The sequence below is a fragment of the Danio rerio genome, chromosome 12 (assembly GCF_052040795.2).
Source record: "Danio rerio strain M-AB ecotype USA chromosome 12, GRCz13ab, whole genome shotgun sequence".
Classification (NCBI taxonomy): Eukaryota; Metazoa; Chordata; class Actinopteri; order Cypriniformes; family Danionidae; genus Danio; species Danio rerio.
The window spans coordinates 22,259,352-22,276,736 of NC_141032.1; the positions used below are offsets into that span (position 1 = coordinate 22,259,352).

The following is a 17,385-nucleotide window of genomic DNA, read 5'->3' on the forward strand; positions in this document are numbered from 1 at the left end:
GTAAAATTTATTAATGGTATCACGACAACCCTAGTATATATATATGTACTACAAATGTTGTTTAGAATTATTTTTTAATACTTATTGGCATTTTCAGCTAATAAATAAATAAACTGTATGATGTTTTTTAAAATTCTGCAGACACATTACGAAGAGTTTAAAATAAAACACAAGTGTTTAATTTAAAATAACCAAAACAACGTTTAAACGGTAATGGCAAATCTTTTTCACATTTCAAATGTATTTATTTATTTATTTATTTATTTATTTATTTATTTATTTATTTATTTATTTATTTATTTATTTATTCCCAGAGCTGTTTATGTACATGAATAACTAAACTATAAACAAAAAAGACAGATCAATGGCGCCCCCTGATGGTGATCGACCTCTAGCACCTCTGTTTGCGTCACTGAGTTCAGACGAACACACCAGCAGCGGCCATCTTACTTCCTCCAAAAAAAAAAAAACTTCAGTCCCAAAGAAAAACAGAATCAACCCCAGGATACATGGGTGACCACATAAAGGACAGTTATGGAGCAATAAACCCAGGGGCTACGACGAGCGATCCTGACGCAGCAGTGGGGAACAGGGCAAGAAGCGACCATTATATGACAGTAAGAGATTTAATATGTAGCGCTGGAGTTCTTCTGCTAGCCTGTTTGCTGATGTGAGGATTGAATGTGAAACACGACTGTCATCTATCTACACTCGAGATACGCACGCGGAAATAAAAATAATTTACCAGATATAGATTTAGTATTCTCTGTTGATCTATAAATGACTTGTTTATTGCGGTATATTGGATGTTTACAGTTGCACACTAGCATGCTAACTTACAGAGTCTGTATAAACATTGAGTTATGATGTGTGTGGATCAATACTGACATGATGTTTATGGTAAGACTTGGATTTTCATATCACATTTTTCATTGTCATATACTATAGGCCCTAAGGAAGGCACTTAAATGATCTAATCATTTGTGTGAGGATAAACTATTGTTTTTCCTGTTTGTCTCATTAACTCTCGCTGAAACTGAAACTGCTTGTAAATGAGTAAACATCCTTACAGATCTGCAGTCTTCAGACAACTTCAGGTTGAACTTTATAGGAGAAACATTGTGACTATACACTCTTGGCATCTTCACCTTGTTGTCTTCAATGATGAATGTTTGAAATCATTATGTCATGAGATTTATTATCTCTCTTGTGATTTTGATTTAAAGTGAATATCTGAGAAGCAAAGCCACCAAATTCACCTGTAAAAATATACCTTTGACATATTTCAATCTAAACATGTTAAGAAAGTTCATATTTAAACCAAGAATGTGTACTAAGTTTGAAATGTTTTTTTTTTTTTTTTTTTGTAATTTGCACTTCCACTTTTTTTATGATTTGGACTTTTCAGTCCAAAGTCCTCTTGGTGAGATTATTACATAATATTGCATGCTGTCTCGCCAATAAAAACTTATGGGCAGGTATAAGATTCTTACTTGGGTAAAAATATCTCGGTTTTGCGGTATCACGGTTTTGTGATTACTGCTCTGAAATAAGTTCTGTTTAAAACTCTGGGTAAAAAACAACAACCCCATTAAACATGACATAATTTGTTTCAATATTTAAAATATTTTGAAACCGTAACATGTCACACTAAATAATTAAAATTAGTCATTTAATTTTGCTTTTCTTTGGATATGAAGTTAAGTCACTGCACTATTCAGCACTACAGCATGTTGGATGTTGTTATAAGAGAATTGTTTTTTATATATTTCCTGAGTGATGGACTGACCAGTAGCTTGTTATGTGGAGGGTTTTATTCTACTGTTGCCCTAAAAAAACTAATTAAAATAACAACTTATAAATGACTTACACTCTCAGAAATACGCGAGCTGTCACTGGGGTTGTACCTTTTCCAAAGGTATACATTTGTTTTTAAAGGGTCCACATTGGTACCTCAAAAGTATATATTAGTACCTTAATATTTTAAGAATAACACTTTTGTATTTATTGGCTAATATGTACCCTTGAGGTATTATAATGGACCTTTTCGGTACAAATTTGTATCTTTTAAAAAAAGTTCCCCCCCAGTGACAGCTTGCGTACCTTTATTTTTGAGAGTGTAGGAACGGTATAATGGTATAAACAAATTCACCCCCCTCACAGTTGTCATGAAGGGTAATATTAGCTATATGAACCAAAATTTTTCTTTGTACCAGACTGTAAACACCCTTTTTTTCTCTTGTAAAGTTGGCCATTCTAACAGTGGGCTCAATAGAAATTTGCTCTATATGTTGCCAGGACTAGCGGAATTTTGATGAATTGCAGTTTCAGTTACTTCTGTATTGGCTTCCCGAGAGAGAGCGAGGGTTGCCGCTTGGGTATAACAGAAAATTTTTAACAGGGTTTTAAAACCCTGACTTAAAACCAGTTATCGTCCCATACCTAGTTGTAAAGCCGTTGATATTTTGGTTTGAAAGTTAACATCTAGCTATTGTTAAAAGAAAATAGTTCTTAAACATAGAACTATTAACAAATTGTTTTCATTCTTTCAAATAATGCTATGAATCAAATAGAACAGTTTAATAAACAAATAAAACTAATATAAACATTTTAAAAACTAATGAAACTGAGTAAAGCACATAGTAGAATAGCTAAATATGAAAAAGTATGTATTTTACGCTAAACATCAAAAATTTAAGGTTGAAGCTAATTGTAAATGATAATGAACAATATTTGTTTTGTATATTCATGCTATTTAAAGTAAATCTGATTTAGGGTGCATTTACATAACATAGTCCTCAACTAAGATTTTAAAATTGTATGCTTTCATTTATATGCAACACTTCTTTGCATGAAAATAGAGTTTTGGGGGCCTGAAAATCATGCCCTTATTGGACTTTCCTGAACTCCCAAAGAACAGAGAATATGTGAAACAGTGTAACAAAAATCAAATAGAGAATGAGACACATTTCCTTCAGTTCTGCCCCAAATACATCACATCTAGAGAATGTGTTTCCCCCAATTTGAAACATTATTTTTTTTAAATGACTCTAAAAGACTTGTATTGACTTGTAAAGACCATGTATTCAGAGAGGATGAATTGACACCTAAACTAGCTGCAAAATATGTATACACCCTACACACTATAAGAAATGGTTAATATAAATTCATTTATCTTATTTGAATAATTTAGAATTTTATCATCATTGAAATTGTTATAATTATCAAATATATTATCAGTTTTTTTGCCATTTATTTCCTATTTACTGTATATTTTATTAATTTGATGGTTAGTATATTACATATCTTATACATATCTAATATGCTTTGGTAATACTGTATTACCAAATACTGTATGTAAATTGTCATGCCAGTAAAGTAACTTGAACTTGTTATACGTCATGTAAAATGTGAAAGCCAATGGTCATATCATATGCATTTGAACTATGTATTTTTTAACCATGCACAAGCACTTGAATGACAACCTAAAGGAAAGCTGAAATCAAAACACCACTACTGGCCTGGCATGGGTAGCAGTGCTTTTTATAAAGCATAGCTCTGTGAGCACAGGATTATATAGACAACTCTATGACATGTCTTTAAGATGTTAATGTTTTTAGTAACTGCATATGTTTTGGTGTCATGTAAACTTGCTTTAGTTTCGACTTATAACTTTAACTTTGGTATTTACCTATTTCTTCATATTAGATTGAAATATAAGACAGACCTTTTCTTCAAAGATATCCAAAAAAAAAAAAAAAGGATTAAAGTAGACAAACAAGATGGATTAAAATAATAATGTAAACAGGAATGTGTCTCTTTCATCTGCTTGTTTTACTATTATTACAATGCATATTAAAGTAACATTGGCTAAATAGAAAAACATGCTTTAGCCTACAAAAGTATGAAGTCTCGAAAACATACAGTTAAAAAATGCTGGGTTCCACACAATTTCTTAATGTTGTCCCAATACAAATTGATTAGGTTAACGTCATTGTTTTTTACAAATTAAAGTGGATCGAACGTAAAACAATTAAGTTGTTCCAAAAAAATCTTAAGAATTCTGTTGTTTCAACTAATTTTAAATAAGTTTTTTTGTACAAGCAGCAAAAGCATAAAACATTTGAATGCATTTCATAGACAAAATAAACACTATGGGGCAGTATGACGCAAACAACTTTTTAAATTATATTTACAGACATATTTATCGAAATAAAGGATTATTTGCACAACATCAAATACCACAAAACAACTTTAAAGTGTTTTTGATTTGTCAGAATATCAAAATTTCAAAATATCAAATATTTTTACCTCACCTGTTTATTTATTTATTTATTTACAACTATTTTATCTATCTGTTTATAACTTTTCTGTCATGGTCAGTTTGCTCGGTAGCAAAAAACAAAGCATGTTAAAGCTATCTGGCAACAGCGTAACAGTCACACACATCAGTCGAGCACGTTTACATTGGAAAAACAGTAAAAAAAAATAGTGTTTGGAAGAAAAACTGTAGCTGTGTCTTATTTCAGAGGCTTCATCCTCCAAAGGATGCATTTGAAGTGTGCTTTGTCATTGCGTCGCGATGAAGGCTGTCTCATTTCAAAAAAGTTCTAAGGCTCCTTCGAAAGCAGCCTCAAAATGCGTCCTTCGTTTTCCGGGAATGAAGGACACAACCTGTGGATCCTTCGCGGCCTCAAACATCCCAAGATTCATTACGTGCTGATAACAGAAGGATGATTTTGAAAGAAAACTTTGGTTTAAATGAAAGAATTAGGTTTATTTTACACTGATAACTAAACTCATGTTAAAAACAAAAAGAGTATGAAATATCTTACTGAAAAGTCATTTTAAAAACATCTTACATTTTTATGTGTACATGTATTGATCAAAGGAAATGTCCAGCTTCTGTACACCGTGTTTTATCTTGAGATCGCTTAAAATAAGTTTTAAATTCACTTTGAAAAAAAGTCATTATCGTCTTATAATGATCGTCTTATTTCAAAAAGCTCACTTCAGCTTGTGTGGACTTCGAAGGACACCCCTTTAGCCTCTAAAAATGAGACATGGCTTGTGTTTTTCCCCTTAGGTTTGCTTCTAATACCATTTAGGGAAGGGTTTATGTCTTTGATTTCCTAGCTGATCTGTATGACAAGCCCAGCCTTCTTGTGGGCTTGAAAAGAATGTGTATCTGAAACACACAAGCAATATCACACTTGTAACAGTGCAATATGGCTGTATCAGCACTGTTTATCATGCGTTGACTCGACGCCGAAGACTGAGTGCCTCGGTGTCCCACCAGTGACGTTATACAGCCATATTGCACTGCTACATAATCGCGTAAAAAGAAAATCAAACACGAAGAGTATAAAAGTCCTTTTGTATGAGGAACTACTTTCTTCCACCATTCATTCACATCTGCAGCTGACGTCAACAGCAGAAACTGTTGCCACTTCACAAACGTCACTTTAGAGCTAGTATTTGAATGATTCTCTAGCATAATATCTAAAGTGATGACAAAACAAGTGATTTGTGCTCACATTTTAGGATTATAAGGCTGAACGGCATGAAATTCTATTAGTCTACAGAGATTTCCCAGTATTTCTCTGTTGCAGTCAGGAACACAATACTTAAGCTAGAAAAAGCCAAAACTACCAGATTACTGTTGTGTTTGTCATAAGGAAAAACGCTAAACATATGCAGAGATTTCTTTTTTCTTTTTTTTATTGAACTAGTCTGCAGTAACAAAAACTAGACTCATTAGAAACAAACAGATGGCCAACACAAAATACATGCATTGCTTATTTGTGAGTCCTATCTCACATTCAATACACAACAATTACTATGGTATATGTACAGCACTACAACATAATTAAGAGAGATCAACTTAGAATGTCACTTACCTGTTTAATAATGACTTGGTCAGCTGTATTTTGAATTTGGACTGAGTTTTTCTCCTCTATGAAGGTTATTATGAGGTCTCTGTGACCATCTGTACAGGCTGATGAATGCTAAAGCGCTGTATCTCAGAAATAATACATATTTTAAATAAATAAACTGCATAGTTGCAAACTAAACTACATTCTGGCCTAAAAATGCCTCAAGTACATTATGTTGTCCAACAGCTGCAATGTTTATCAAACTGTAGTGAGTTTATTGATCTCCGGTCACTCTATGTTTCGGGAGCAATAGAAATGTAGATTTTAACATGCATTTCCACTGAGCCTGTCTAAACACCAGGTGTTTACAGGGTCTAGAATTCATTGACAAAATTGTCAGCATACATGCATAAACATTTTATTAATGCTCGGCAGGAATTAATAATGGACTGTACATAAAAAGTTAATTCCAAAGTTTGGCATTAACTCTCTTTGAGGAAGTCGAACACAAGCACTGTGTTGAAGTAAAGAAACGTTTATCCCGTGCCAGTCCACCTTGCTTACTTTCCTTTGATGAACACATGGAAGTCATCGCTTGTGTTTCCAGTTCGGCACATGAAAAGGATCAAGCATCTGGGTTTGCTTTTAATTGGAGTTTGATATTTTCCAGAGTATTTAGTCATGGCTCATACTTTGCTGTCTCAGCAGAATCAGGTTCAGATCCCTGACATTAAAGCCATTTGAGACAGATTAAATGTTGGCCACTGTGAAGGAGAAGCTGCTGTGCTAATAGTCTGAATGGAGAACTTGGGCACACCTTACTGAAGGAGAAACAACAGTGTTGTAACTTCCTCACCAGAACAATGCAAAGATTACTGCAGCAGCTTTGAAACAGTATTTAGTTTGACTCCATTGGGCAATGATTGTTCTTTGATCTGTCCCTTCGTTTGATTAAAAATCAGAAATTATCCAGGTAGGATATTTTTCATTGTTGTGTTGAACAGTGTTCTTGACATTTTTACACTGGTAATCCTGTGAAGTATAATCCATTTTAAGCTCAAATGTAATCCCTGGAATAAAATGTCAAGAAGATCTAGCAATGCTAGCTTGATTTTAAAAGCTTTTTTTTCAATGTTTCAATTCAACGTTTGCTTACCTTTTGCTAATAAGGAATTTGAATTCATTATCAGTACAAAAAAATATTATTTTTTAATATTTGGCAGTTTATTAAACTTACACACTTCAAATGTTCAAGGACTTCCAAGATTTAAGTAGTTTAAATCGATATTTTAAAAGTGTTCCATAACAAAAGTCTTCTAAAGAAATGCAATTTGCTAAATTTCACAATTTATTTGGAAACATATGAATAAAAAATAGCTTGATAACATGTAAGAACAATTAAAATTATGCAAAAAAAAAACTAATTACCACTTATGCGAGGTGCTTCTAATGCATCATGGAGTTTTTCTTTTCATATTTCAGCAAATAGGATTGGAAAAAAAAATATTTGTTGTACTCCCTGTTTCACTGGGCTCTAAGGGTGCTTGCACATTTGGTTCAATTCCCTAGAATGAACCCAAGTTCGATTGTCCCTTTGCCACCTTCTTGCCTGGTTTGTTCACACCATCTTTTTTCCCTCTGAACACCGGTATGCTTGCGTCATCAACCTACAGCTGTTGCTAGGTGACGGCCATTAAAGCAAAGCCAAAATAGATAAATGCCTATTACAGTCATTCTGCTTTTACTGAATCTTTTGGTTTTGTTACCAAAGCCAAAATTCAGAGAGCCACATGCGGCAAAAAAACTATAAAAACTTTCAGAACATCACGTGATGTCTGCAGAAGTCGTTTTTGGTGGAGTCAAGCAGACATCACTGTTGGCACTGGGTCAGTCCTGGTTGTCGCCAGGGTTGCTGATACACAGACATACACACACACGAATGAACGTTATGAAAATTAAAGTTTGTTGTTCACTTCCGTTATTTGGTCAGATTGCATTAAAATAAAATCGCACCAGGGTTCGCACAAACCGTACCCCAGACTAGAGCTGTACGACTAATCGAAAAAAGATTGCGATCTCAATTCGACCCTCTAGGTGGTTTTAATACAGCAATTCTACGATATTGCCAATCATATTTTTAAAGTCAGGAGAGAAGCAAAGGCAGCCGCACAAGTTTTCAAGTTGTTTTACATACATTTACATTCCATTGCTCAGCAACGTGGACACCTCCAAATAGTGTTCAAAGTTTCACATACTGTATAATGTATAATTTACCCAAAAATGTCATTTCTGTCTTTATGTAATGATGTATTCGCAGCCACAAGATCACACGTGATGTGAACTGTTAACACAGAGAGGGTGGTGGCTCGCCTGAGAATGAAGTCTACTTTAGGTAACAGAACCTGCATAGGCTGTGAATAACGGGTAATAAAGTTGTAAATAACATTCAGTTTGTTGCATAGAGCGATAGTTTGGGAGCCGCAGGAGAAGTATGACCCGCACTTAGCAGTGAAACTGAAAGCGCACACGTCATTTAAATAGTCATATCGCATTTTAAAGTAATGATGATGACACGCATTTGGTATGTTTTTCTTTCATAGCAAACACAAAGTGTTGTACATGAGAATGAATGCAGTGTCAGTATACTCTAGCCTATATATGTTGAATATAATGCAATAGGGATTCTGATAATGACAATTGTCTAATTTTACCAGTAGAAAAAAATTGGTCTAATAATGTTGTCAATGCCAGATCTCAAACATCATAATTCTAATTAAGTCTATTCACAATTGAGCATTTTAACCAACAGTAAACCTAAATATAATATTATTGATGTTTTACCATATGTTTGAGAAATAAAAAATAGGAAAAGCCCACTAGTTAACTTTTACTTAACATCTACAGAATCGTGAGAAAATCATGATCTTTATTTAAGCAAAAGAATTGCGATTCTCGTTTTAGCCAGAACCGTGCAGCTTTACCCCAGACCATCTCTTTCAGGCGGACTCGGGTACGGTTCAGGGGTGCACACTCGAGTTCAGAAAACCTGTTTACACCAGCTAAACAGTCCATACTTCGACGTCAAACGAACCCGGGTGCAGACCAGAAGTGCTACTGTAAAAGCACCCTAAGTTTACCATGACACCTTCAGCAACTGAGAAACCCGGAAATGTGAAAAGGGTCTATGGAGAATAAAGCACCTATAACTGAGCGTTAATTTTTATTTTATTTTTATTTTTTTGGTATAATTAAATTGATAAGACTCTATAGTATAGAAGTAAAGTGGAAAAGCAGATAGAATTACAAAATCCACTTCTAATAGAATTTGCTGTATAATGCAGAATTTGCCAATGTTTTAATGAGTAAATATAGTCGGACCATCACCGTGCACCTAATCAAATACTGACCAGGTTTAGTGGCTGTGAATAATAGAATTTAAATATGAAGTCTGTGTCTTGTATTTGGTTTTGTTTCTACACACTCAAGCACACACACCACACTCGAATACAAAAACAAAGACATAAACATGTCTTGAGCTGCTTTGACTGTTTCACTAGCATTTCTCTATTTAATTTGACAGCTTCCAATAATGATACACTGTAAAAAGTGATTAGTTACTTAAAGTGAGTAAACCGACAAGCAACAAGTTGACTTTACAAAAATAATCTAAGTATGCCCATTGTCTTTTTTATAATTATGCAAATTGTATTTTCTTTTTTAAAATAAAAGTTGGCTAATCTTTTTTTCCAATACTCCTTTATTATATTTGTTTTTTTCCAGCTTTTCGGTATCTAGCAAAATGACATGCAGTAAAATGAATCTGCTCTTCCAGACTCCAGTATGTCTTCTAAATTCAATACAGGCTATAATTGTAGATTTTATAGACTTAATGAAGCACCAAATATGTGATATTGTGATAATTACAGAAATTATTTGAAAATAGATTAGCTAAAATAGTCTGACACAGTAAAAAGGGATTTGTTGACTTATAAAAGTAGGTACAATTAGCATATTTATAAAACCTATATCAACTAAAAAGTTACAATAGGTTTACTTACATTATTTTTGTAAAGTCAACTTGTTGCTTTTAAGGCAATTGATTTATTCGCTTTAAGTAACTAATCCTGTTTTACAGTGTAGCAGTGATTACAATTTCTAAATTTTAAATGAGGAATAATAAAACAAATCAAATACTGAAATTAAATACAGTTTGTAGAAATGTCATAGAATAGCGTAAAAATTATTGGAAAATGTTAAGTTAAATTATTCTACTTTGTTTAGTTTTAAGATTGTCAACGTCGGTAACTAGCTGAAATACAATTTTAAGAGTTTTCACATTTTATTATTTATTTTATTGCAATTGATATTTATTTCAAGTAAGATTATTTGTATTTTTTGCTTTAGTTATCAACAATAATTCTGGTGTAGCAGCTTTAACTAATATTCATGATGGCCTTGATAAGTTTACCTAATCAGTTTTGATCTACAGTTTACCGTCCAGTGTTTGATGTGTTCGTGGTTTGAGGTTGGATGGAAAAGCCTTAAGCTCTAACAGAAACAGTAGACCACAGAAGCAGCACTGCTCCTCTATTTTGTAATCTAAGATCTACAATGTTACTGTAACTCCTTTGAGCAGATGCATATCTCATAGATCACTCGCTGTACTGTGTATTTAATGTGGTGTAAGCCAGATGTGGACTTTTTGAATATGTTATAAGTTGACAAAGTGGATTCACATCAGATGGCAAGTCTCTGTAAGACAAATGCAGTGTTCAGCTTTGTTTTTTTAGATATAAACAACATGTTTTAGTATTACTGAACAGTATACTGATATTTTTATAATGTAATATCTACATAAATTTCCCTGTGCTAGGTTGTGACTGGAAGGGCATCCACATCACAGCGTAAAATATGTTGCAGTAGTTGTTTGTTCATTCCACAGTGGCGACCCCTGATAAATCAGGGACAAAGCTGAAGGGAAATGATTGAATATGTATTTGCTCTATAATAGCAGTGAATTTCCTTTCTTCATGCTTTGTCACTGTTGCATGTGTCATTGAACCAATTACACATAAATATTCACATGTGGTCACACTAAATCATAAGCTCCACAAGCCTGTCATTCCATAAAATGTATTTCTAAATGTATACATTTAAGTAACAATATAAACTGCACACACCAAACACTATTTAAGATGATGAAAAAAAAAAAAACTAAGATCTATTTGAATTTATACAAAATGAATCTAAAATACGTAAGAAAGTGAAAAGAAGTTGCACGTTTTTTTAAGTTTCAAGAGAGTATTTAATTCACAATTATCATTCATTAATATTATTAATATTTATATATTTGTGCTAATTTCATAGTTAGCATGTTGCTGCACTATTGCATGTGATGGTAGAAATGTCACATTGAGGTGATGAGAGACATAAATATCCACAATCACATGTTGTTGCTTTAACCTCTTAAGGCCCAAGGCGTTTTTTACATGCATTTTTTTATTTCTCTTATATTTGCGCTTATTGGAACCTAATTAGAATAAATTATTAGGATAATCTTTTGATATGATGTACTTTAAGAGAAAAATGGTATCAATAAATGTTGACTTGTGGTCCGAATTTACTGTTTTTTTATTCATATATAAGATATAACTTTTTGAAAATGTTTTGACTATCAGCGAGTAAAAACAACATTTTTATCCCCATTTTAGTCAGTTAAAAATAGTGTTTGGAAATTTCATATGCTGACAAATTTAATAGAATTTGTCATTCTATTAAATAAAGAATTTTCATAGAAATAGTAATAATAAACTATGCATGCAACTTTAAATAGTTTGATGTTACAAAATGTTAATTTTAAAAAATGTTTTGAAATAAATGGAGACAGCAAAAGTCAATAAATAATTTAGCCTGACGTGTTTACTGTTCCAAAATATTATAAATGTTTCTTAAAGTAAAATATATTGTGTTTAAAAAGGAAAAATGTTTTAGTCTTATTACGTAAAATGTAAAAATATATATACTTTAGAGCAGTGAGCACAATACCGTGATACCGTGAAAATGTGATATTTTTATCCAATGTTATCATACCGTCATCTTATAATGGCCCATGCCTAATTATTTTATATATTTAATACAAGCAGTCAGATAACTGTACCTTTAATTTTACCTGCTCAAAGAAAACACTTTTTTTGAATGTACACTGAAAAAAAATATTTAGAGATGATTCCTTGGATTTACTCTTTTTTTTTTTTTAATTTATTATTTTTTTTAATACGTTAAGTGGCTGTAAACAATTTATTTGGGCAGAATTTAAACAAAAAAATTAAGTAGAATTTTATTCAATTTAATTTGTTTGTTTAAATTTGTTTCATTATCATACAAAACTAAAGTACATGCACATAACAACATGAGCATTTATAGCAAATAAAGAATTGTAAATATTATCCCGCTTGCTTTTTGAGCGTTGTCAAGCGAGCTCTCAAACACCTGTGAGAGGTCTTTGTGTTCCCGCACTCAACAGAAAGGTCTGCGATTGGCTCTAACGGTAAGCTTTGGAGTTATTCACCAATGAGTGACGCAATTACAGATAAACGGCCGCAATTAATGTGCGACTAATATAGCTGATCTGCGTTAGATGCGGTGGAGAAAACTCACCGAGTGATCCCGCTCCAAAAATGATTTTAAACCCGGAAGATGAAATTAGCTTACAAAAGCTCCAAATTATCCAGCTTTCCCCACAAGCTGACAGGTGCTAACGTTGTCTTAACTGATGATCAACACACACAAATCTGTTAAATATCAACTAAATTAGTCCAGGGTGTCTTGAACCTTTAAGTAGTTGGAGGCACATTCTAATTAGGCTTCTCGTGCTCGCCTCCCTATAGCCATAGTAATAATAGAAAAAAATTGCAGCTTTTACGATTTTGAAAATATTTCACCTTTTCAAAATCGGGATTTTGGTTTAAATATACGATTAATTATGCAGACCTACAGTACATTATAACTATTTATAATTAACTTTATCTTTACAAATTAAAAAAGGGGAAAGCATTCATTGTGCCAGGATTAAGTCTGCTATTTTATAACCTTACTTTGGATGTTTTGGTCTTCAAGAAATATTTATAAGTGGTTAACAATTAAGCGGCTAATTTAAAAAATCTGACGAAAATTGTAGTGTTTATTTCTTAACTTTTCATTCTTTTACAAATGCTATAACCTCTAACTGAGCCTGTCCTGTTTGAGTGATCACCAAACAGTGCAGCGCTGAGAGACTGAGCGCTCCAGCAGCTTGAGTTTATTTGTGTGGGAGGCTGCTGTATCCTAGCAACAGTGACAATCAAGGACTAATAGCAGACTTGATTTCACTTCCAGTGTGCCGAATTTTCAAAACATAAACAATTTGTGCTTTGTGTTGACTAAGCTGTTACTGTGTAGAGCGTTTGAAATCTGGAAATGCAGAGAACGAGTAGATGGCATTTGCTGGGGGTGTTATGTAAGAGTACACTGAGGGATGGCCTGATAGTGGTAGATGCACACTTGTCTAAATGTGTGTGCGGTAGTAACCTACATTGTTGGTTATGTGGATTCATTTGTTTATACAGTTGATGTCAGAATTATTAACCCCCCTGATTTATTAGATCCCCTGTTTATTTTTCCCCCAATTTCTGTTTAACGTAGATAATTTTTTAACATATTTTTAAATATAGTTTAAATAACTCATTTCTAATAACTGATTTATTTTATATTTGCCATGATGACAGTGCTTATTATTCAACTAGATATTTTTCAAGACACTTCTATACAGCTTATAGTGACATTTAAAGGCTTAACTGGGTTAATTAGGTTAACTAGGCAGGTTAGGGTAATGTATTGTATGACGATGGTTTGTTCTGTAGACTATTGAAAACAAATATACCTTAAAGGGGCTAATACTTTTGGCCTTATTTTTTTTTTTAATTTAAAAACTGCCTTTATTCTAGCTGAAATGAAACAAATAAGACTTTCTCCAGAATAAAAAAAATATTATCAGACATACTGTGAAAATTTCCTTGCTCTGTTAAACATCATTTGGAAAATATTTGAAAAAGAAAAAAAAAAAAGGGGGGGGGGGCTAATAATTCTGATTTCAACTGTAGATTTAGTATTTTATACACTCATGTTAAGTATTCGATACACATCTCGATGCTGGTCTTGCAGTACATTATCATCTTGGTATTCTATGCTGTAATACAAGAGCATGTATTAGGGCTGCACAATATTGGACATTGCGATATTTTCATTTTTCAGCAATTTTTAGCTTACGATATGAAAACTATTTCACCAGATGACTGGAATTGGTCTATTTAGAAGGAATTCAGTCATTTAGATTGATTGGGATAATTCTGTATGGGAATGAGTCATGTATAAAAAAATTAAACAAACACAAATACAATAGAGCTTAGAGAAAATTTAAATAGACAATGATTTATGGTTTTCTGGGAAATCTAAAAGTGTTATCGAACATAAATAACACCAATAGTCTTCAGTGTATAAGTAAAATGTGAAATAACAACCATACATTTTTTATTTATAGTGCAGCCCTATCATGTGTTTCTTTATCAGTCTATTGCTGGCTTTACACCAAATGCTAACAGGATTATTCGCAGGATAGGTCTTTCATAATTTTTTTTTTTTTGCTTAAGTTGAATTATAACTTGCGATTAAGATGCGATGGAGGCATATTCCGCAGGTTCACACCACACATTTGAGAATCAGTTGCTCCACTCAGTGAAAATTTGCCTCTGTTCATGCAAATACTTTATTTTGCTCTTGGTGTGAACCCAGCATAACATTTTTAGAGTGACAGTCTAGCTTAGTTTTTTATTTTGTTTATTGCAGTCATTTTATGTTAAAAGACTTATGCAGGAATACAATCATTAAAAAAAACAATGCGAAAATGCAAAAATACATCTGTTTTTCCAGTTTTGTGTTGTATTCAGTGACCACAGGAGGTACTGGTTAATAAGTAAATGCTGACATTCTCTTTATGCAGAGGTCATATCAGGCGATACTGCTTTTTTTTCAGTACTCTCCATTTCTGTGTCCAAATATGCTTTGGGATCTTTATTTGCCCAGTGACCGCATGTCCCACAATGTTTTACTCAATGCATTTTTGTGTAAATGGCCTGAGTCATTGATAAACCAGTCAAAACAGCTGCCATTCCTCCTTAAAAATCTGCCATTCTCTTTGAAATGCTGGATCAGTCTTCTGAAAGAGACAGTTACTTTATTGACAGTTATTTCTTCTTGTTTTTTGGTAATATGGGTCTGTTAATTTTCACAGATGGCAGCTTAAAGTCCTCACTTTGTTAGTTAGTGAAAACCTATCACTGCTGCTTGAGTTGAAATACTCTGCTTTATGAATCGATCTGATATTTGTTAAATTAACAGCTGAAAAATGATCCCCTCATTTGCCATGACAAGAGGTTTTAAATGGTAAGCGTTTCATGGGATTGAATGGTTGTGGTTTGCGCTGATGTGGTCTTAGTGTATTCTAGCATTTTACAGCACCATGGTGAGCTCTTGTGTTTATGTTTTTATTGGTTTCACATCTAAACCACTGGGATGATGTAAAGTTGAAGTAATGATAGGCTAGCAAACACAACGTCTATTCATTCACCAACTGTGGAGAGGCTCATTTTTATTATTTGTTGGCGCTGTGATCTATATATGCAACAGCAGCAACTGTATATGCTGTAGATTCAACACATCTTCAGTGTTTGTAAAGGCTAAAGTGAAATTACAGACTCCACCACATCCTTGACCTATTACATCATCCCCAAACTCTCCATTTCAACTATGATCGCTAATACACAGCCTGCAAACCTTGGACCAAGTTCCTTTGCTAACTTTTTGCAGACCTGTAATGCATATTAACATTGTCTTTTGCAGAAATTGAAGTGACGAGCTTCCTGTGTCCGCTTCACCTGCTGATCCCCCAAGAGACCCTTGACTCCTCAACTGAGGAGACATGGAGGAACAGGGGGATGCTGCGATTGGGGGTCTGTTGGCACCCAGCCCACAGAGTGAGGCTGTGACCCATGAGATGGGTGAACTGTCCCTGCACCCCAGCCAGAGGCTTCCTCCTCTCAATGAGCGCAAAAATGGTAAGTCTTGCTGAGATGAACTAATCAAAACTGTTGGTTTGAGTCTTCTAAAGACAGTTGGGATTCACAACATATCATTGGATTATTGGTTACTGGCCACTAAAGAATATGCATTCATAAAAGGGATAGAATCAGAATCAGAATCTGTTTTATTATGTGCTTCACACACACAAGGAATTTGTTTTGGCTACAGAAGCTTCCAGTGTACATCAAGTGACAACACAAAATAAATGTGAAAAAAGACGATAAACATTAAACAGAGATGCAGTCAGTCAAGAAATCTGGATGTTGAGTTGTATAGATTTGTTATAAATAAACAGGTTATAAGGTGCTGTGTACAAATGCGAATGTAGAAAGTATTGCATTGTATATTGATATGGTGTGCTGTGTACAAGTGCGTATGAGAAAGTATTGCACATATTTATTGCACAGTTGGGGGATATTTAACTGTTCATGAGGTTGATGGCCAGAGGAAAATAAACTTTTCCTGTGTCTGGCTGTTTTTGTGTTTGGTACTCTGAAGCGCCGACCAGACAGTAACAGTTGGAACAGGTTGTGTGCTGGGTGCGATTCGTCCAGAGTGATTTTGCATGCCTTTTTACTCACTCTGAAAGAGTACAGTTCTTGAAGTGTAGGAAAGGTAGTGCCAGTGATTCGTTCATCAGTCCGCACTATTCACTGTAGTTTACCCTAAAACAGAAAATTCTGTCATCATTTACTCACCCTTCACTTGTTTTAATCCTGTTTGTCTTTCTTCTGTTAAGGCTGGTTTATACTTCTGCGTCGAGTGATCGGCGTGACTCACGGTGCCTGTATTCCGCGTAGTCGTGCATTTATACTTCTGCATGCTGTTTGTGTTGCTCTGCAATCACACTTCTGAATTGCTAGCTGGCAGTAGGTTTCTATGTTCCTCTGTGACGTATTTCTTCGTGGGTGCTTTGTTTTTCCTGAACGCTACGTTATTGTACAAGTAGCTAAAACTCACTCATTGAGAGGTAGGACGTGCAACAACATTAATTATGAGGTTAACAAAAAGCAAACATCTCCATCTGGAGCTCCTTCACAAGACTCGACACCAGTAAACACAGTTCCAACGAGTTCACGCCTTTCTCGGTCCTGCCCATACTGGTCACAGCCCACTAAGCCTTGCGCCACCAACACTCACTCCAACAAGTTCACGCGGTTCTCGATTCCACTCATACTGGTCACAGCTTTGCGCCACCAAGCTATGACGAGGGCTATGCGATCATGCGAAGGCTGCGCAGGAGCATACTCATACACGTGCGCTTGACACAGAAGTATAAATAAGCCTTTACACAAAAGAGTGTATTTTGAAGAAAGCTGGAAACTTGTAACCAATG

At 34.1% G+C, this 17,385-nt stretch overlaps 1 protein-coding gene and 1 long non-coding RNA gene across 4 annotated transcripts in view; one reads left to right on the top strand and one right to left on the bottom strand.

The window, feature by feature from the left end:
* The first annotated feature begins 474 nt into the window (after positions 1–474).
* The window catches only part of mrtfba (myocardin related transcription factor Ba), a 63,023-nt gene continuing 46,112 nt past the window's right edge, over positions 475–17,385 (top strand). For all 3 annotated transcript variants that reach the window (XM_087276122.1, XM_087276124.1, XM_087276123.1), the window contains exons 1-2: positions 475–617; positions 15,810–16,024. In XM_087276122.1, coding sequence (XP_087132248.1) covers positions 15,889–16,024 — 136 coding nt within the window. In that variant the 5' untranslated portion in view covers positions 475–617; positions 15,810–15,888. The remainder of the gene's footprint in view (positions 618–15,809; positions 16,025–17,385) is intronic.
* On the bottom strand, positions 3,193–5,337 carry LOC147841375 (uncharacterized). Its single transcript, XR_015504071.1, has 3 exons — positions 5,324–5,337; positions 3,839–5,212; positions 3,193–3,727 (listed from the first exon to the last, which is right to left on the bottom strand). It is a non-coding gene; the product is annotated as an uncharacterized LOC147841375 (long non-coding RNA).